Below are 21,974 nucleotides of genomic sequence, written 5' to 3'. Positions count from 1 at the left end.
GCATAAGGCCCCCACATGCCAACAGAATACTTGGGCTGCAAATCACAGTGTAAGGCATCCACATAGCTAGAGAAAACGTGGCTGCAGGTGACAGTGTAAAGGCGCCCACAGGGCTACGGAATACCTGGCCTGGCTGCAGGTGACAGTGTAAGGCGCCCACAGGCCTACGGAATACCTGGCCTGGTTGCAGGTGACAGTGTAAGGCACCCATCTGGCCACAGAATACCTGACTGGAGGTGGCAGTGTAAGGCGCCCAAATGCCTATAGAACATACATGGCTGCAGGTGACATTGTAAGGCGTCCACGGGATCGCAGAATACCTAGAGGTAGGTGACAGTGTAAGGCACCCACATGCCCAAAGACTATACTTGGCTGCATGTGACAGTGTAAGTCGTCCACTGGAACACAAAATATCTGGCTGGAGGTGGCAGTTTAAAGCACCCGCATGCCATAGAATATACTTGGCTGCAGGTGACAGTGTAAGGCACTCACATGCCTATATAATATAATTGGCTGCAGGTGACATTGTAAGGCGTCCAAAGGGTCACAAAACACCTGGCTGCAGGTGACAGTGTAAGGCGCCCACTTGCCCATAGTATATACTTGGCTGCAGGGGACAAGGTAAGGCGTACACAGTGTCACAAAATACCTTGCTGCGGGTGACAGTGTAACAGTAACAATATCTGCACCACAGCCGTCAGAGCAGAAAACCAGCTGCGGCCCTTGATCTGAACAGAAACGCTCTGCCCCCATCATATGACAGAAATCCCATTTACAAGTAGACCTTGTGCATTCGTGTGTATTTAGCTACTTTAGCGTGGCAATAAAACATTGTTGCGCTGTATTCTTTTGCACGATTCTCTCAAGTGTAAACAGGGAGCAAAGGGTGAGGGGAGGGAGATGCAGGAGTCACCGAGGACGGAATGTAGGTCAAACCAGCCCAAACCGGCAGACCGCGAGGTGTCAGGGCGGCTAATGGCATCGAAGCCTTGACAATAGGGAGAGGGGGTCTGAAGACACCTGGAGAGTGCCCCCCTGGGGTGGGTAATTCGGGCACACGTGTGAAGAGGGGCAGCCACACTCCTGGCGCTGTGGGAGCCGTCAGAGGCACGGTCCTGGCGTGGGAACGGGAGGCGCAGGCTCTGGGGGGTGCAGGGGCGGGGGGCTGGAAGGGTTGTATATAAGAGGGGCGCAGACCCCGGCCCACACTTTATATCGCTGCTGTGAGCTCGAGCCATGCCGCCCGCCATGAAGTTGACTGACCAGATATGGGAGCCGCGAGGGGACAGAAAGGTAAAGTATGAACCGAGCTGGGCGGGCACGTGAGGGGCTGAGAGCGACATGTGTATGCCCCTGTGCCTGCTGGATGTGCCAGGAGTCCTCACAGCCCCTGCATCGCCCTAAGCGGGTAGTGGGGCGAACGTCTTTAACTTGTTCGGAATGTGGTGGTCTCTGTCCTCGAATGCGCTATCTGACATTATCTGCACTTGGATAGCTCTTCCTTTTTGCATTGGACTTTGTTTTTTAGTTCTCTCTCCTCAGACACCCTTTGCATTTCCCTGTGTAGAGCTCGTCTCTTAGATAAAGTTTCTATACAACTTTTTATTTTTCAATATTGCTTTCGCTTCTTCATACTCTTTCTCGCTGCAACTGTTTCTCTCTTCGCGGTCTCTCTCCTTTTGCCCCTCGCCCCCGCCCATGCGGTTGCGCCTCTTGCAATTTCTGTGGTCCCTTTGTGGTTATCACTAGAATTAATGTGTTTCTCTCCCTCTTTCTCTTCGTATGTTTTCTCCCTCTGCCCCCTACACCGCTCTCTGTCTGCCCCGACAATCTCTACGTCTTTCCAGTGCATCGCTCCCTCTTCATGTGTTTCTGTTTCTTCTCTCTACATAGCTTTCTCGCTCCCCGTCTCTGTGTCCCTCTCTCCCTCGGTCTCTTTTTTTTTTTTCTAACTCACCCCCACTCCATGGTTCTGTTTCGCTACCTCCTCTTGCTCCCCATGTGCGCACCCCCGCCCATCTTTTCTCCTCACTCACTCGCTTCGCTAATGCCCCTATCTTATCTCGCTCTGCCCCCTCATTCCCTCTCCTATGCTCGTTTTTCTTCCGCTTACCATCACGGTATTTGCCTAACCCTCGATTTCTCTCGTGCCTCTTTTTTCCTGACTCCCTCGCCTTCCCGCTTTCTTCCCTATCATCCTCGATGGGATGCCTCTAATTTCTATGCCATGCTTTGGAGGTGACGTCCCTGCTAGCTCATTGTCGGACGCAGGCGCTCAAGGCGCTACTCCACCCTCGAGGGGGTGGTCACGTGTGCTGCAACCGCAGGCCCCGTGGTGCAGGGTGGCGTCTGTGGTGAAGCCGGTCTCCCCGGGCACCTATAGACCTAATTACGATGTCGCCGTCGGTCTGCCGCGTTATGCCGCTGTACCCTGGGGGTGAAATGTGTGGTCAGTGATGGTGACCCGGGAGGGGGTCTCAAGCCATCCTGGCGTGGTACTGTAAGAGAGCGCTAAATTGCAGAGAGCGAACGAACGAGGTGAGGTGGGCCAAGGGTACTCCTCTTATCCGAGGTAGACACCGAGGTGCGAGAAAACGAGATGTTTTGCTGTTAATCTTTATTCTTAAAGCTCTCTGAGCCGACTGAACAGGGCCTGGTTTGGAGATTTCTCCGTTTTTTAGATGTCTTGTGTAGAGATGCAGAGTTCCAGCTCTGACCATTGAATGTTGCGTACAGGAGAGCTGCTTTATGTACACTTCCACAGATCCAGGTATTCAATTACACCCTTCCACTGTCTCTGGTGTGAGTTTACACCTTCCACGGTCTCTGGTGGGAGTTTACACCGCCCACCCCCTTCACGGTCTCGGATGGGAGCTCCAACCTTACATCATTGCACGGTCTAGGGTGTGAGTTTACACCCATCCATAGTCTCGGGCCACTGTCTCTGGTGGGGCTTTACCCCTTCCTCAGTCCCAGGCGGTTGCTTACAGTCTACCATAGCCTCAGGTGGGAGTTTACACTCTCCACGGTCTAAGATGGGAGCTCCTTACCACACACCATACATGTACACGACCTCGGAGCTTACACCTTTTCTCAGTTTCAGGCGGGAGTTTACACCTCTCCTCACTCGGAGGTCTGGGTTGTTTTTATTAGCTATTTGCAGGTCCCTCCCATCTGCTCCTGTCCTTCGTGCTCTCTTCACGGCTTTTCTGCAGAATAAAACCCGAGTGTCCTTTATTTCCCGCGCATCCTCGGACCGCGTCTCATGTGTTCCCTGACTCTCTATTCTTTGAGCGTCTAGTGTAACAATATCTTGGAAAGCGCCTAGAAGTTGGTGGAATCCAACAGTAAGGTTGTAGGACTGCAGAGAGTATGGCAGGCTATCTGGTCAAGTATAGATGTCTTGAAATGTATATATGACGCAGCTGTGCAGACCTTTTGGCTTTTCATCCTTCACCATGGTGCTATGCCGAAGCTGGTCTCGCGATGGCAGTATTTCTCCACTACTCTGATTCTCCTGCTGTGATATTAACCTTTCAAGCACTTTCCTCCCAGCTGATGAAACATGTCCAGGAGAAGAGGAGAAGAGAGCGAATCAACTATAGTCTGGAGGTGCTGAGGACCCTGCTCATGGAGACCACGGAGGACCAGGTGAGGCTGGAGCTCCACCCCCCTTTTCCCTCTGCCTTCAGATCTCACACATCATGTGCCCCCATCCTCGCAGACAGCGGCTCATCTCACCCCCACAGAGGACACTGTCATAGCGACGGTTCATCCTTCTCAGGATTTCGTGCCCGCGTTATCCCTTCTAAATTAAGCCCCCACCCCGACTACAAACACACACAAAAAGGCTTGTTGAGGCAAGTGGTCCACCCAGCTCGCATCCTATTTCCCAAACACTAAATCCCAAACACAACATCTCATATACACCACATTGACCAGAAGCCAAACATCCATCTTCACTTGAAAATGCCATTTCTGCATAGACCAAAACAAAACCTAACCTTACTGAGGATCTGACGAGGCTGAAATCCCAGGCTTCTCTTAATCCCAAAACACCCACACCACATCCTCGCATAACCACCTCCTCTCAACCCACAAGACCTCCATCAGGCTGAAGGTCCACTCTTGTCTCACTGCAGACCACCATGCAGTCTCTTCCTATTAACACAACAGAACTGAATGAGGCGAGTGCCCCCCTCTCCTCTCACTCCAGACCCACCACACAGCCCTCTTCTTCTTACCCACGGTGGCTGAATGAGGCTAGTGTTCCATTCTCTTCACTCAAGACACTACATACAGAATGCGCAATACAACCTTCTCTTTTTCTCACCCTCAGAGATTCAGAAGCCCCAAGGCCGAAAAGGCAGAAATTCTGAAAATGACAGTAGAATTCTTGAAGTTGCAGCCCCTTCCAGGTGAGTTGTTTTTGCAAGGATTTGGTAGATTGGTTGGATCATTGCATGAGCTGAGTAGTTCAGAAGTTTGAGCCAACTGGTTAGATGTGCAGAAGCAATAAAACAGAAACAGATTAAATCTGTTGTAATGGTCCAGCCACCATGAAAGTGTAAGCGTCTATATTTAAATGGCAAAGAAGCAGCATCCCACCAGCATCTCTGAGAATGGGCCTGGGCCAGCCAGGTCTGTATCTCCCGTCCATTGTCCTAGTTCTCTGCCACTTAACCCATGTGCCAGGCCTTCTTCTGGTTTATAAAGGTATAAACAGCTGACTAAAGGGTGTTGTCTATTTTTTCCACCGAAGACACTAGATTCCTTTGATAACCGATTAACCCTGGGCACTGTTATTTTTAAAAACTCTTTATTCAACTTCAGTCGCTCAAACCTGACATGTGCTAAGGTACAGAGGTATACTTTACAGCTATTCGCGTACAGATACTACCTTAATAAATTTCTAAGGCCCATATTATTAAGACATTCCTCTGCATTCCTTTTACAAAGCACTGGACGTTGTGTAATTTATTTTCTTGTGCATATTATAGTGTGTGTGTGTGGTTGGGTGGGGGGGAGGGGTTGTGTGTGTTTCTTTACTTGTGTACCTAATCATAGAGTCTGCGGGCTGCTCTGTTCCCAGGGTACCCGTATCAGTGGATAATGCTCTACCATCATTTGTGTTCCCTGCTATTTCACCACTCAGTGACACATATGTATCATGTGGGCGAGATATGAAATTAGACTTGATAGTTATTGACGTTCCAACCTATGCACTTTGCAAATGTTGCCAGGATTTGTCACCCATTCAAAACGTTGCTTTTGGGTGCAAATTCTTGCAGAAAATGTATGTGCCAGATAATTTTTTTACAAAACCGTATTTCTATTTTCCCAGAATATTTTTGCAGCCAAACCTCTTTTGCGGGCTTTACCAACCCCCTGTAATTTTTTAACATTTTTATCCAACTCCAGCAATGCGACTGAAGCTTGTGAAGATTAAGGAGTGGAAGCCTTCACAATAGATAAAATGCATTACAAACGTGTGTGTGCATCTATTTATACATGTATCTGTATAGAGAGAGAACACAGCAGGCATGTGTTTAAAGCACTCTAGATTTATCATAAGATGATAATCAAATGAGCGCCAAACTTAAAAAAAAATACATAGTCTCTACACCCATGGGTCAATTGTTCGTAATTGACATCTTTTCATTTCTGTGATTTATCGAAGGTGGGCAATAGAAGCATCTCGAGGGACTGGGCAGTATGGTTGTAACTTGAGATGCTCCCTTTCTAGTTGTCCCTCTTATACTTGTTTTGGTATAGTTATACACACACACTGCAAATGGTTTAGCGTCCTTCCCATGAATGTTTACACCTGCTTAGTGGCGACCACTCTCCCTCTGCACTTCCTGCCAGTGTTTCTGCCACTGGTCGGCTAATCCATATGGTCTATAATTGTATTTTCTAGTTTTAATAATGCTAGTTGATGTGCTACTATGGGGTTCACCATCATTAAACGAATGCATTCAGCACCATATTCTTATTACTGTCATTTTTGAAGTCAAATATGTAATATATGTAGAATAATAGATGCGTAACATTAATTACTGGGGTGTTTTTCACCAAGGGGTTCTGAGTGACTTCAAATAGACAAAGAGCAAAGCTTGATTCCTTTATAATGTCACTCAGAACCTCGAGGTGAATAACATCCCTGTCACTCACTCTTTACCCACCTCTCATTTTGTGTTCTGATACCCCCAACCACACCCCTAAAATCATCTGCTACCGGGCAGCTGAGGAGTAATGGTGGAGCCATTCATAACTTGGACTCTCCTCCTTGTCTCAAAGGTCACTGTCTGTGTCTCCCCTTCCCTCCAGAAGCTCTGCCCCTGCTCTCCAGTGCTCCAGCAGGATCTGAGAGCCCAGGCAGAGCAGCCTTTAATTCATGAATGCAGTTGCCACAAAGATTAACAAGTTCTGTTCCTCACTGTTGCTGTGTCATAGCAGTGCACTACTGTATATTAAATCCAGTTATTGACACCAATAACAGCGTATGGTAGGCATACGCAACAATTATATATTTGTTGTGAAATATTAGACACCAAATACAAAGTAGGCGGCAGTAACATGATTGTACTCTACGTGGTTGTTGCAATTTCACTGTACGCTTTAGGATACCTTTTGGATTCTATAACGCGAGTTCTGTTGATTATAGAAAATATAGAATTAAAGATTCGAACACAAAATTCTAAGCAGTCAAGGTGCACAAGACCAGGAGAGGAATAAACAATTCACCAAAATAAGGCCCCAAAGAATGTAATCCCATAAACACTCAAATATTAACTTGACCTCCGAAAACAAGTTACATTCTCCATAATTCCAAAAAGATGCCACCCACCTGCCGCCATTATAATCTATCCCTTTTCTGCTCAGGGTGGTGATGGTCACAATTCTGGCAAATAGATGTGAGGCTGTTGGGAGGTAAATGCTCACAAACCTATTGCGTAATCGTTGATTTCAATACACAACAGTGAGTGGAGGCTTGAACAGGGTGATAACTTTCAAATACTACACAAAATAAAGGGCTTTAGTCCCTTCAGATATCATCTGATCCTGCTTGCTCTGAACCAGACGTTGAACATTTTTTGAGATTCATGGTTGTACTTACTACAATAACAGTGATGTATTCTGGATCCAGTGGCATAGGGGAACACCCACTCAAGGAGCTTACCTGGGGGCTGCTACTGGGCCTGATGGGTTGGTGAACTGGGCTCTGCTTGAGCATTAAATAGCTGTTTGGGCCTCATCTGCCTGCAGGACTTCAAAGTACCACTGTTAGGGAATACCAGGAAGAGTGAGGAGGGCCTTAGCGGGTATACACAGTGAAGAAAACAGAGTGATTTCATTTTTTTTTTTTGTTGTATAAAAGGAAACTCGAAGAGAGGGAGAAACAAAAAAAAAACGAGCATGAGTCATGTAAGAAAAAAAAGCAACGTGGAGAGAAAAAGATGGGTAGATAGAAAGTCGTAATAGATTGTGAGGGTGACATTAAGAACGGAAATGTAGAAAGAAAAAATGTGAAAGGTCTGATGAAGGCTGAAATTAATGGAAGGGAGAAAGGAATGGTGGAAGGATAGAGAGGTGGAAGAGTGAAGGATGGAAGAACGTACAGATGGTGTATACTTAAATATTATTTATGGGTAAAAGGCTGACTGTATGTATAGGTGGATGAACGTATGGTTGGGTGGGGTGGTGGATGGAAATGTGAAGGGATGGGAAGATCAATAAATAAATAAATCAATGGAAGAGTGAATGGATGGGTGGAATGGAAGGAGGATGAATGCATGAAAGGACCTATTCGGAGGAGTGTTGAATCTGTTGGCTTCATGTGCTCTGTGTAATTAGACGTATATTTCAAGTTGGTTCTATTTTATTTTGTGGCTACTCACGTGTGTAGATCCTCGGTATAAAAAGAACTCTGCTGCACAGTGGAGCACCCAGGTTAAGTGTTAGCTCATTTTTTACCATATTTGTCATCAATGAGTTGTTGTGGGTTTGCTTGAAGGAACATTTTCATAAATAGTTTATTGAATTCATTTATGAAGAATACCATGTCGTGCATTTTGTAATACCCTCATCCCCCCTACAGTTCGACGGCTTGGCACACTTTCATGTAGCAAGGCGTACCTGCTTCTGTGCTTGGGATGACAAACAGCACAGCTTCGACTCAATGTGCCTACATCCGGGTCCATCATCAGGCACTGTGGCAATGCTGGGATATGTGGGGCGGTGGGGCACTGAGTGTGTGAGGTATGGAGGAGGCTGCGCTGGGTTGTGCAGTGAGGATGTGGGACAGTAGGGTTTGAAGGTCTGAGGTGTAAGGGCATGGGAGGCTGGAGGATGGGGGGGTCTGAGGGCTGCTGTATAGAATCATCAGGGTATGTTTTATATTGCTAGTCAGGTGATGTACCTGTTGACTAATCCATCTATGGGTCATCCAGTGAGGAACCAATACTAACTCTTGCAATTCAATCCCTCTCAGATGACAAGCTGAAGGAAGAGCAGAAGCTGCAGAGGTACCAGAGTGGCTACCAGGAGTGCCTACTCCATGCCACGCAGTTCCTCAGGGATAATCCAAAACTGTGTGCTGAAAAGAGGTCCTTTCTGATGAAGAGGCTAGAGAGAATCCCACAGACACCTCTTGACCCACGGCCCGAGAAGGACAAGACGGGGAGCAGCCCAGCTCCTTCCAGCCCCACACAGATGTTTAGGAGGATAGCAAGGGGACACTTTGCCCAGCGGGGCATGCTGCATGCCAGCCCACCTTTAGGCACATCCCAGACTCTGCAGAACTCACACATGTCTGGTACCCAGGGCAGGTCCACTCACTGCCAAGGTCCCAGCACATCAAGTCCTCCGGGTGAGACCACACGCTGCCGGAACAGCAGCCCACCCATTCACCCAGGGCTTGAGACCCCAAAACGCCCAGAAAGGGTGGAAAGGTGTAAAAGGAACATTCAGCAGAGTGCTTCAGCGCCCGAGCACCCTACCAGCACGCCTCCATCAACCACGACCAGTGTTTGGAGACCCTGGCCTTGAATAATGCCTCTTGTGGACATTTCCCCACCCTGTAAATTTGCTTGTAAATATATTCTCTGTCGATTGTACAGTTTGTCATGTTTGTGGGATGGGTCTCCAGAACAACAAGGGAAGTATTCCATGTTTTAATGGGATGCTAGTGTTGTTTGCTAATGCATTGATGAATTATTGGTATACCTTGTGCCCCTCCCCTTCAGTGATTCCTGTTTACCCCTCTCTTCCCTTTAACGTTGTCTGTCAAGTCTCTATTACCAACACTTTCTCCTTTCTGCCCATTTATCACTCCAGTTTCTATTGTCTGTCCCTCTCTCCCTTGCAGATTTTCCACTGTCCTTCTTTCCCTTTATAGTCTCCTGTCAGTCTTTTTTCCTAGCAGTTCCTCCCTTCCTCCTTTCACGCTGTAACTCCGTTCTGTCCATTCTTCCCTGCAGTTCCTCCTGTTTTCCCCTTTCTTTCCTGCAGTTTCTACTTTTTGTTCCTCGCCTACTTGCAGTTTTACCTGCAGTTCCCTCTATTTTCTCACTTCTGTGCTTTTCACAGCTGTTTCTCTTTCCTGAACACTTCTCCCCACAGTTTATCTTATCTGTCTCTTCTGCACTTTTTCCCACTTCGCAGTTTTTCTTGTGTCCCTTTCTTACCTGTTTTTCTCCTTTCTGTCCCTCTTTCCAGCAGTTTCCCCTTTCTGAACATTCTTCCCTGCAATTTCCCGTTTGTCTCTCTTCCTCTTGTTCCTGCAGTTTCTGCTGTCTCCTCTTCATACAGTTTATCCTCCTTTCTATCCATTTTGTCTTTTAAGTTTCTTCTTTGGGTCTCTCTCTTCCCTACTGTGTCTCTCACCTACATCTGCCCGCCCTCCAAATTCTGCGTGCTCCATCTATTACGCACAGTACACAATCTTGTTTCCGTCACACCAGTTCTCCCTTCCCCCCTGCTTTCTGTAGCATATGAGGGGACTTCAGTTGTTGTACCACGTGCAGTTCGCTCACCTCGGGCTCCATTTTGTGTAGGCATTCAGACTATCCCTACAAATACAAATGCTGACCCATCTAGCTTGAAGAATTCGGAAGAGCCCTTCAACTTCCAAGCTTTGACCGAAAGATGTTATTCGGACAGTGTAGGCCACTGGAGGGAAATGGCGCCCCCGAATATTACAGAAGGCCCCTGGGGTACTGAATATAAGCAGAGGAGGAGTGATCCTATGGATGTGGCTTCGGAGGGGTCCTGATGAATTTGGTCAGAGGTCTGTATCTTCTGTGAAGAAAGCTTACATTCCTGATTGCCATCTGTAAATGCGATTCATATCATGAATGCCTTGTATGGCTGACAAAATAAACCTTTTTAAAATGTTTTGTGTATGAGAGTTTTATTTCCACAAGGCACAGATCTAGGAATTAGCACGAAAGCTGGATTTTGTTGACATGACCACTATTGGCACTTAATTGGACCAGTGATGTTATTTCTGCTGCTAGGAATGTAGGGCTTTTTGTACTGTCTGCATGTGTATAAGAAAATGACAGGGAAATAGGAGTTAGCCTGTTTTTTTAATTTTATTTTTTTAATATCCATGTCTTCCAGGTTGCTTACCACGTTGTGGATTATAACGTTGGATCTTACTGCGTCACACTTTTTCTGTTGTTAACAATTTTTCTTTGCACTAGACCGAAGCAGAGCTCTGAGTTCTCTTTGGTCTCTGCAGAGATCATGCCACAGGCCGAACTCTCATTTAGAGCCCGGTGACATCAGCTTAGCACTGCCATAGAAGGAACACTGTCCCTATGTGAGTCCTTAGGAAACAACTTTCTATAACAGAAACAAAAATGGCGCAAACGTACAGCAGACATCCAAGGGATCCTAAAACCTGGTTGTCCCCTTCCTTGCTTCCTTTGACATACACTTTCCTAATTCCTCCTATAAAGCATATCCTGAATGTGCTGTTATGCTATGCAATAGTACAGAAGGTGTGGTCCCGGGTTTCAAAGGATTCCTTAGGCCTGGGGCTGTACCTAGTGGTGCCTCAGCCATGTTTCTCCCTTCTCCAATCACATAATGTGGCTCTGGACTTCACTGTTCCAGGACCACTTTTATTATATGTTGTTATAATGGAATCTCCTGTTGATACTATTTTAGTGCAATCTGTTTCTTTTGATAAATGTTTAATGTAAATCACAACCAATATTCAGACAGAAAAAGTAGCAATTAAGTAAAAAAATAATCTTCCTGAGTAATAAAGAACACAAGGAAATATATATGTTGCTAACAGTATAGTTAAACACTGAGAAAAAAACATGTTTTATAAAAAATAACATAAGTATCATGCAATACAACATCCATAAGGGGGGCAGGGAGGTGAATGCTGATCATGAACAAGAGGTCCAGGTCCAGCCATTCCAGTCCTACCAGCAGGAAGTGTCATCTTAAGGATTTTAGGGATCCAGGCAAGATTTTTTTGTGGGCCTCTGTTCAGAAGAACCAGAATTTTATTTCCTATTTTCTGCCGAGTGAAGTCTCATAATTCAACATTGTTTGGTGTCATATGATACAGGCTGTGCTAGAGAAATAGATAGAAGTATGAAGGAGCAAAAATTAATTTTCCCAGGGGTGTCTTGAAAGGTGGGAGCCCTGGGCAATTGCCCACTTTGCCTAAACCTTAATACCAGCTGGCATAGTAAGTACTTCTCATGGTCACTGCCCACCCTCGTGATGTCACGGGCAAAAGGAAGCAAATGTAGATCTCTCTTTTTTTTCCTTTGACAAAACCTTACAGGACAAAATTGCACTGTCCTTACTGGCAGACGGGAAACAATAGGTTCTCTTTCCTCTCTGTCACCCTATGGGTTACGTGGTTAGCTGGGATGTATGACAGAATAACGAATGCCATTACAACAAATGACTTTACAATGCAAGAGTTATAACAATAATGCCTTTACAACAAAAGGCTTTTACAACAACATGTTTTACAACAAAAATGTAAGTATCTAACTTGAATAAACACTTTTAAACTCCCTCTCTTTCTATATATATATCTATATAAGGGGTTGCGTTTTACCTGTAAAATACTTGCATTTTTGTGGTAGAGGCATCCGTGGTAATGGCAAGTATGATTATATAATTAAATATCAATATAAATACATATTTGTTTTTAAATGTATGAACCAACAACACCTGAACCCTAAAAAGAATAATTTCCCACCACAAAATGCCGTTACCACCAAAAAACCTATACCCACCCTAAATCCTATAATTTCCCTTACATCCAAAACCCCATACCCTAAAACCTCAAAATTCTCTTACCACCCAGAAACTCATACCCAGCCTGAAACCTAAAACTTCTCTTTCCACCCCAAAACCCATACCCACCCTAAAACCTAAAAAGTCCCTTACCACCCAAACATCCATACCTACCCTAAAATCTAAAAATTCCATTATCACCCAAAAAAAAACATACCCACCCTTAACCATAAAAATGGCCTTACCACCCAAAAACCCATACTGACCCTAAACTCTAAAAAGTCATTTACCACCATCAAACCCATACCCACCCTAACACCTATAAATTCCCTTACCACCCAAAAACCCACACCCACCATAGACACTAAAAAAATCCTTTACCACCATCAAACCCATATCCACCCTAGCACCTATAAATTCCCTTACCACCCAAAAACCCATACCCACCATAAATCCTAAAATATGATATATATGTGTTTATATATATATATATATATATATATATATATATATATATATATATATATGTATGTGTGTGTATATATAAATGTTTGCTTATATAGTTTGAAAATATATGTGGGTATATGTATCTAAAAATAAATGATATATATAGAAATTTCACACACATGTAAATATATAAATATATATAGAGAGACATGTATATATATATATATTTTTTTTTTTTCACTTACTTGCAATATACTTACGTTTACGTCGATTTGTATTGTGAAAGGTATCCGTTGTAAAGGCGTTTTTGTTATAAAAGCCTTTCATTGTAAAGGCGTTTTCGTTATAAAGCCTTCGTTTTAAAGGCCTCTTATTGTTTAGCCTTCGTGATAATGGTTTAAGACCAAAAGACCCCATATGTGTATAGACTCCATATGTGTATATTATGTACTTACAAAAAACAACGGGCTTATGACATGGCTAAAGTGATTTCAAAGGTCAGAACTAAAAGGAGAGGTTGCATCCCATGAAATATAGTCATGTAATAATAAATTGGTACCGAATCGGGTCATATTTGCCCAAGAAATCAATTTTTTTTAAATAAACGCTTTAACAGTAGGACAGCAGAGACGTCACTGATATCCAACTCTATTGAAGGCATGAAAGCAGATGTCCAGTATCTTAGGATCTGTCTCAAGCTACAATTATGCCCCAATCACCCACATTTTCATAGCATAACCAGATTCACTACTAGCTAGAATACAATATAGTAATTTAAAAAAGGTTTTCGTTAACTTTAGGTCGCTGAATCCACTGAAGTGTGGCGTTAAGGGATTTGTAGACTCAGTCACTCTGGGGTCAAAGAGGTCACAGGGTGTCCAATGCCTTGTGGTATTCTGACTCCCTGATATGCTTGGCTTAGTCGTCCTGCAGGGTCAAAAAGCACGGGTGACCTGATTTCTAAAAAAACACTCATGGGCAGTATCAGTTACTATCACAGTGAACTGACTAGTCACGTCGCGTGGGGGGGGGGGGGCTGATACTTAGATTAGGCTCAAAGTCAGGGACTGAGGGTGAAAGTTCGCCTCCTCCTGGTCATCAGTAGCCGATATTATTTTAGGGGCTGGGCTTGGATGATCTCAGAAGTTATCAGAGAGTCTTGGTCAATGGCACAAGGTGCAAGACAATGAAACGCAATGTAGCAGCCTGGTGAAGATACCGTCCATGGTCTGTGCCAGTGGTTTCTGGACCTGTGTACAGCACTGTAACATTTGATGTGCTAAAGCCCAAAATGGCTGCTGAGTTTCCAGTTGAATATTAAAAAATGTCTCCATCCAGAAGCACCTGACCACAGCAACAAAGGTTCTACTCAAGTCTAGTCAAAGGAGAGGTTTTAAAATGCTGTCGGGGCTGTGTCTGGATATCAAGTTTTACTATTTTGCTACCATGATATTAGAGCACAAATATCGATTTCATAAGTTTTGAGAAGTTGAAGATGTATAGGTTTACAAGAAATGTTGGCGGTTAGGTTTGCCACGTTATTATGGTTCCACAGTGATCAAGAATCGATATACTGGTGCCATACCAGCATGAGTTCCAGGGCTCGATTAAAATAAAAACCAGAAATTGACTCTACTCTTCTCCTATACTTCAAGTAAATTTCTGACATTTTCGGAGTAGAACTTTTTCGCATTTGTCAATATAAGGCATTAGGAAAATTTCAGTTGAAAACAATTTTCCTCTACCATGAAATCATTTTCTGCATGCAGAAAAAAGTTTGGGGTGGATCATCACTTCCCATTCTCCCCATGTTTGTACTCTTGTGCAAGTAAAACTTCTTATGTGAATAAATTCAAATAATTCTGAGCATCTCAAACACTGCTGTACACCTGGAAATGAGGCAATTTGCTCACCGAAACTGCTCTTAAGTGCGATAACACTGCAGGAATCGGTTATCTGCTCCTTGTTTAGTTGGCTCCAAGGAATCCCATCACCAGTATCCAGCACACAATTGATCTTCGTGCTCTCTAACTGGAAGCAACTATGGGACCCATATCTCAAAGAGAGTCAACAATGTTCAGATTTTCCAATGACAGGGCACTCATAGAACCGGGGCCTCATGTCTGTACAAATGTGAGTGCTCCCCACACCTTTGTTTCTGTGTCTCCCACACCCCACCATTACTCTCCTGTTCTGCCCTAGAAGTTGATGGTCTTCATATGGCCTCTATACCTTGACTTTAGTACCCTGTAGAAGTGGTTTCCAATGGTACCTCCCCGGGTTTTGGTCTTTCTAGCACAGATGTGTTGAGTCTAACTCTAGCAGTACATTCTGAAATAAGATCTCAAGTTCAACATGTGTTCCAGCAATCAGCTTGGTTGCGGCTGTATATAGACACCACATGTAAGTCCGTAGCCAGTTGTTTGGCTTTGTTTCTTCAAGAGAAGAACATCGCAGGCCCCCAGGTCGAGAAACATACCTGATTTTGGCAGCTCCCAGCCCAGTTCGCTCTGTCTTTGTCCACTGCAGACATGGGTGCCTCGCCTCCCACATTCTGACATCTTCAAGGAAGAAGTTGCCACCATCGTTGAGCTAGAAGCATGCTACTCTCCTGCCATTAGGACAAATTCCTCCTCTCCCAGCAGCAACATCCACTATAATGGAGCACAGTGCACGTTGGGGGCGTTTCCTCAGAAAGCTTGTTTCAGAGTTATGGCTTTTTTTTTATATAGGAATTTTTAGACATTGGCACTCTGTACTACGCAGACAGTGGGATCCTCCAGAGAGAATTAGCTTGAGTGCAAGGTAGTTAGCAGACTCCCATGCATAAATTCTGACTGTCCAGGCCATCTTAAAAGCCCTCCTTGCCTCGATGGGGAGGCAATTACGTGCGGCCAGGACTGGGGAGATTAGTTTGAATCTATGGGCACCGGTGGATAGTTGCGCTGCAGAGCTGACGACACCTTTAGTGGGCCCAGGTGAACTCTGGAAATGCCTCTCAATAAGGAGTTGTCATAGTCAAATTGAGATAGGACTACGAATTGGACCACCATTTGATGTTGTCACCTGAGATGGGAAACTTGATTCTCTAAGAATTCTGATTTGATGCTGTGCACCCTTAGCTACAGCATTGATGTGGCCATGGAGATTTAGGAGTTTTTCGGGAGTGAAACCCAGTGATTTTGCATTTTCCAGCGTGGATGGGGATGTAACTGAACAGATTTGAATTATTCCGCCATGCTTGTAACAGTACAGAGCAGTGCAGTGGTGGGAGCAGGCGGAACTCTATTTTTTGAGGATTCAGTTTGAGATGTTGGAGTAACATCCAGCATTGGAGGTCGCTCAGGCTCCTTGCAGGATAGTTTGTCTTCTGCTGTGGAGATCTTCGAGTAAAACTCTGTGTCACCCACATAGAGATGAAAGGAGCTATAAGATCTTCGCAGGGGACAGCAGAAGAGTATACCTTTTTGTCAGCATTCCCAACAAGAACTCAGTTCTATTAAGGGCTGTGAGGCGAGGATCATGCTTCTCTTTATTTACTGACTTCAATGCAAGCGTACCTAGGCCATGTTTAGGCAGCAAAAAGTGTTTCTTTTAATATATCTTCCATATGTTCAGTTTGTGTGTTTTTGTTGTGGTTGTGTAAGTGGGGGGGGGGGGATGCAAAAGTGAGTCAGTGGGTGGATGAATTGTTTCATGAGTGCAAGGATGCGTGAGAGAGTGTATGCATGATAACTTACTGAGTGCCAAAAGTCACCAATAAATTAAGAGTAGGGTTGTCACCCAGCTGCATGACAGGCATGTTAATGCCCCAGCTATTAGAAGTTTTAGAAAAATCATCTGAAGCCAGTATTTTCTCAATTTCTCAGTCTATATAGCAGTAAATGCAATGAGAAAACACTCCTAATAACCCCTGACTGATTATTAACATAAATAAAGACATAAAGGCCATATTGAAAATAAACACACAAAAAACAATTCCAAATAAAGTTCTACTAATTCCGTCCAGGCATTTGTAGAATGTTAAAACTCGAGCAGATATAGATGGCCGGTGTTGTTCTCTTGAAAAGGTGGCAACCTTACTTAAGAAGGACGTTCATTTATGAGCCAAACCTAAGAGGAACTTTAATTTACAAGTCAGACCTTTTGCCATCGCGTGTATTTATTGCTTCCACTTGGAGGAATAACTGCATCTTTCCCTCCCCCTCTTCCGCTTCCTATTTGCCCAGGGATCCTGGCTTCTTGCACAGTCCCCGCGCACAGCCTGCAAGAGGGGATGGGCTTAGTTCGGCGAGAAGAAGCCTTTGAAGTGCTATTACTACCTCGTGGCCTTTGTGAAGTACCTGCGAACGCTTCTGTTCCCGCCTCCTGCTCCTTTACAAGCCCCCCGAGGTGTGACACGAGACTTTCCCAGGCCCGGGTGAGAGCAGGCAGGAGCCTGGGAAGGCCTCACACCTCCACAACAGCCTCCTAGATGGCGGCACGCCGGCTGCACCAAACTGCAAAGCGCCCCAGCGCCCAGAGGCCCTTAGCATCCGATCGCACCGCTTTATTGTTCAGAGCTGCATAAACAGATAACACTGATGTGAAAACAAAATGGGGAAACACGCTCACCGGAAAGCAAGGCCATTCTTCTCAGGGCAAGGAATTCATTCAATTATTTTATTTGGCTCCCTAAAAAGTGACATACTGATTTCTCAAATGTATCATTTAAACTACTATTAACTGCGCGAAAGCTAAAATATTGTGGTGGGAGTGGAGTAATTCTTCATAGAAAAATATGGAAAATAGGCTTCACTGTGAGCGCCCCAGCACCCCGGAAGGAAACACCGGTAAATGTATTCATCATAGGAGGCGGTATCATCTGGGTGTGGTAATACCACTTCAGTCCCACTTCCGCCTCTCGAAATGGACGGTATTGTGGCAGTGCGGGCCTTAGTTTTATTTTCTCCACATAATTGTTCCGGGTTTTAGAAGGTGAGGGGCGCAGGGGTACCCCGTACATTTTAACCCCTATTGGGGTGCAAACTCCGTTTGAGCTTGAATGAAGAGCACTGGTCCATTTGTGATGAGGACCAAAGTCTGATTTCAAGCCAGTAGTGCTTTTGGATCTAAGACAACGCATGCACTCCATGTAAACAAGTGAGAGTGGGGGGGGGCAAACAATTCAACTGAGAACAGGAAGGAGCAGGAATGTTAGAAAAGAAAAGTGCCATTGTGATTTTCTTACAGACAAATTTAAATTCGGTATCTGGCATTCCAAATGCGCGTAAGCAGTAGCGCTACACCTATTGCGGAAATGCGGGTAAATGAGGTCAGAAGTGGGGATTAGTGCAGGGGATATGTATTGCTCAAGGTTTTTTTTTTTGCCCTAAAACTGATGATTTATTGCCTCACGTTAACATTCATGATTTCATACTTTGCAAGTTTCAGTTCTGTCAAATAAATGCATCCTATTGGATAGATCGCCCACCCAGTAGAGGGGCGTGGTGTTTAGTACCCATGACCACTGTGGCATGGGCTACTGCTCAATCCGGTGACAAGCTGACCTGTGATGACTTCCCATCGCGCCACCTGGCGAGATGCAGGGGAGGGGACTTACAGGAGGGTGAAAGTCACTTGGCAGGCGCGTCACTTCTGCACGCCTCCACCACCATAGCCAGGACTATTTAAGCAGGAGCGGCTCACAGGGCGCGGCCGGGGCGGCGTGGGGTGGTGGAATAAGCATTACATGTATTTAATTAAAAAAAAACCCACAAATCTTCTCTGCCGCTGCAGGAAAGACTCCCAGCCTGCACTGCGGCCAATCCTGATGGTGCTAGGGCGTTTCGAGGCAGACTGGGAGCCTATGCAAGCTCTCTGCAGCTCGGCAACTGTGTTGCTGGGCTGGAGAGAGCCTACTGCACACACGTGTTTGGGCAGCCCAAGACAGCTGGCCAAACACACATGCGCTCTGAGGGGGAGTGCTGTTCACCCCCCTCACTGCTTGTCATCCCCATGTCCCTGCCCCTTTAAAAGAAAACGATAATAAACAAAGTTTAGGGGAGAAGGCAACGCTCCTCCGCCCTAACAGAGTAGCTGTCCCCGTATTTAAGGGACCTCTGACCTGGCCTCTGCCTTTCTGTGGCAGAGTACTGCGGTGGCAGCGGGTGCACAGACAGCGCATCTGGGATCTCTAATCCTAAATGTGCTCTTACACAGCAGAGGGGTCCTCCAATGCAGACTCCACAGGACAGCACCCAGGGTAGGGTCCAGCATTCCTGAGCTAAACAGAGGATGTACACAACAGCTTGGGGGGGGCTAGGGTACAGTGAGGGAGAGACCCCCCCCCCAACCAGCTCATGCAGGTGGTTACACCTGTGTGGTCCAATGGTGTTTTGGGATTGCTGAAGGTCTCTGGTGGTGTTGGGTTTCCATGTTTTTCCTGACATAGTAACTAATATAATGCAATGCCTAATACTTCACGTTGTCACTGTTATTTAACCTCAGTAGTTTTTTTTACTGGCCTGTAATAAAACTCTTCCATCAATCATTTCATTTCTGTGAGTTTTGCTGGTACCTCTTTTGGGTTGTGTTGGGGCGCATGCCAGGCTGGGGTATCTAGATCCTATTCTCAAGTACACTGTGTGAATGCTGTTGGCTTTGATGGCTCTTTAAAAGGCTGGGAAAGGTCCTGTCCTCTGTCTTAACACCTACGGTGTGGCATGGGAAATGAGGGCCTTAATGCAAGCAAGGAACAGGAGCCCTTCTCCACTTCCAACGCCATAACTGTGGTAGCAGAAGGCCCCCATACTCCTGCTCCCCACTGCCACTATACCTGCTGCAACATTGATAGCTAAGCCCTGGCTTGACTAAGACTTTGACATTCCTCACAACCTCTTGCCTTTTCTTGTTCTTCCCCTACCCTTCTTACAGTTTGAAGACCACTGTTTAAGTGATTTATCTAAAAAGATCACTTTGTTTAAAAAAAATGAGAAGCATACAGAAGAGATGGAGATACAAGATCACAAGGTGAGATCCATGCTGCCAAGAGAAGGGAAAAGATGGGGAGGGGGAACAAAGTAAATGCTACAATAATTCCATTGTATGCATTAAATTCAGGGCCACTAGAATTATGCTACTGTCCAGCCAATGGTTTTTTCCTCATAATTATTGATATGTCACATTTGCCACATAATCCATTACCTGCTGAGAAATCTGCAGATTTTAACAAAAAAATTGTTTCCAGCTCAAATGGTGCAAAATTTGCTTAAAAAGCAGCAACGCATGGTGCCTCACAGTGGAAGGCCCTTTTTAGAGGTTGACTGGTCACCTTTCTGTAGCTTACTCTTATATTTGGGAGTTAATCTGGTACTAAGGAGGTGAAACCAATGGCCAGACAGTGTTAATAAGTGTACAAATGACAAAATATTGAAGACTTCTATCATAAAATGTGCCTCATTATGCCACTGAATTTGCTGTTTCTTGCATAATTTATTCAACTGTGTTGCATAATTTTGCCTTCCCCTGCTGCATAATTCCATTGGCCCTGCTTAAAGTAGAAGTAGCATCCACTCCGTGGGAACATATAGCTGCATTAACATGCAAAAAGGAGCACTAAAACAGCAAAATGTAATTTCGTCCATGAATCTGAAAACCTTTCCACCGAAGTCCTCATATTTTCCACTAAATCGAAGCAGGCAGAGCTCACAGTGGAAACTCCTGCACGTCGACATGTTTGTCACTAGATGAGGCACAGGTTGGGGGACCATGCCTAGGCCCGGGTTCCTAAAGAGGGAAATCTGTTACACCCCTCCCTCCCCCATCCCTGTGGCACACCCCCACCAATGGAAGAAAAGACGTGACAGAAATTGACCTGAGTCAGACAGGTTTGCATTTTGAGAAACAATTCTCGGGGCATATTTATACCAGAAGAAATATTAGCATATCACACATTTTGGTTCAGTTAACACTGTGAAAATTACAAAATAGAAAGTGTTTAGATACAATCTATACATCAATCAACTAACTGCATGTTCTTGGTCAAGTTTGGCCACACCGCTGGTCCTTAGAGCACTGAATGACTAGTGAGCCCGAGTGCTACCCACCAGGCTCCCATAAATATATAGAGACTGTACAAGGTGAACTCCCCCAGCCCCCTCCCAGAGAGAGGAGTCACTGGCCAGCAAGCTATCGGAGCCTGAAATCACCCATGCCAGAGCAACACCCTGGCACCCTTTGGGAGATGAGCTTGGGCAACCAGGCCTGTTCCTGGTCCCCTGACTCAAGGAGCAACTTCCCACAATGTCAGGGCAGTGTCATGAAGTACCTGTAAAGTCAAGGACAATCGCTGGAGCAGACGTCCCTGGTCCTGCCTTACCATCAGTATTACTTCCGCCTCTAGTTGACAAATGAACATATTGGGAATTTGCCTGCTTTCTTGTCCTCACTTCCAAGCTGCCTACTAGATTTGTGGCCAAACCTGACCCTTCACTGCAATAAATATGACAAACAGATGAAGAGACGATGGACAGATGAAATGTGAGGACGGAAAAACATAGAACCCTAAATTCCATTCCCCTCAAATGCATTGAACTTGAGATAAGTTGGTGGGTTAAGGAACCTCCCCGGGGCAGGAGGTCACGTTGGCGGTCGGCAGGGACACATCACACGTCTGAGTGGGTGCTGAAGGTTTGCCCAGGCTTAAATGCCTCTACCTGGGCCCCTGACAGCCACCCAGGTGACCCCGCTGACCCCCGGCGCCCATTGGCGTCGACGGTCAAGCACACAAATTTCAAAATTAAACGCCAACCTCCCCCAGGCCAGGCATCGCCCCCACCCGTGGCCTGCCATTACGGCTTGCCCCTCTAATTCAACAGTGCTGTAGCTGCATTTCTGTAGTGCTTCATACCCTAGTCAGGAGGGTGAGGCGCATTTTCCAGCAGGTGGCATACAGCGCTGGTTGAAAGAGTCCGTGTCTGTGACTTGTAGGTACAGAGTTTTGATTTCTTGCATGACGAGCACATTTGTGATATTATTGGGGTTTGTTGCTTTGCCTGAGCCTGAAGCAAAAAGTATTGAATGGCAGGAGGTGGGATGAGGCTGCGAGGGAAGTGGGGTGAAAACAGAGAATAGCTGGAGAAAGAGGATAGTAAGGGCAGAAGGAGGAAGGCTGGAACGAGAAAAGAATGGTGGGAAGGGGATGAAGAAAGGAGGGATGGAAAGAGGGAGCGCTGGAGCAGTGGAGGAAAGGAGGAAAAGCAGACGGG

The 21,974-nt window shown here is 45.5% G+C and overlaps 1 protein-coding gene across 1 annotated transcript; it reads left to right on the top strand.

Annotated features, from left to right (window-relative positions):
- Positions 1–1,213: 1,213 nt before the first annotated feature.
- On the top strand, positions 1,214–10,397 carry LOC138268083 (transcription factor HES-7.1-like). Its single transcript, XM_069217451.1, has 4 exons — positions 1,214–1,293; positions 3,556–3,651; positions 4,340–4,418; positions 8,495–10,397. The coding sequence occupies exons 1-4, from the start codon at positions 1,237–1,239 to the stop codon at positions 9,049–9,051; spliced, it is 789 nt and encodes a 262-aa protein (XP_069073552.1). The 5' UTR covers positions 1,214–1,236; the 3' UTR covers positions 9,052–10,397.
- The last annotated feature ends 11,577 nt before the right edge of the window (positions 10,398–21,974 follow it).

This window comes from Pleurodeles waltl, chromosome 12 (assembly GCF_031143425.1).
Source record: "Pleurodeles waltl isolate 20211129_DDA chromosome 12, aPleWal1.hap1.20221129, whole genome shotgun sequence".
Taxonomy (NCBI): domain Eukaryota; kingdom Metazoa; phylum Chordata; class Amphibia; order Caudata; family Salamandridae; genus Pleurodeles; species Pleurodeles waltl.
The sequence above is the reverse complement of the archived record's forward strand: the minus strand, read 5'-3'. Positions and strand labels throughout refer to the sequence as shown.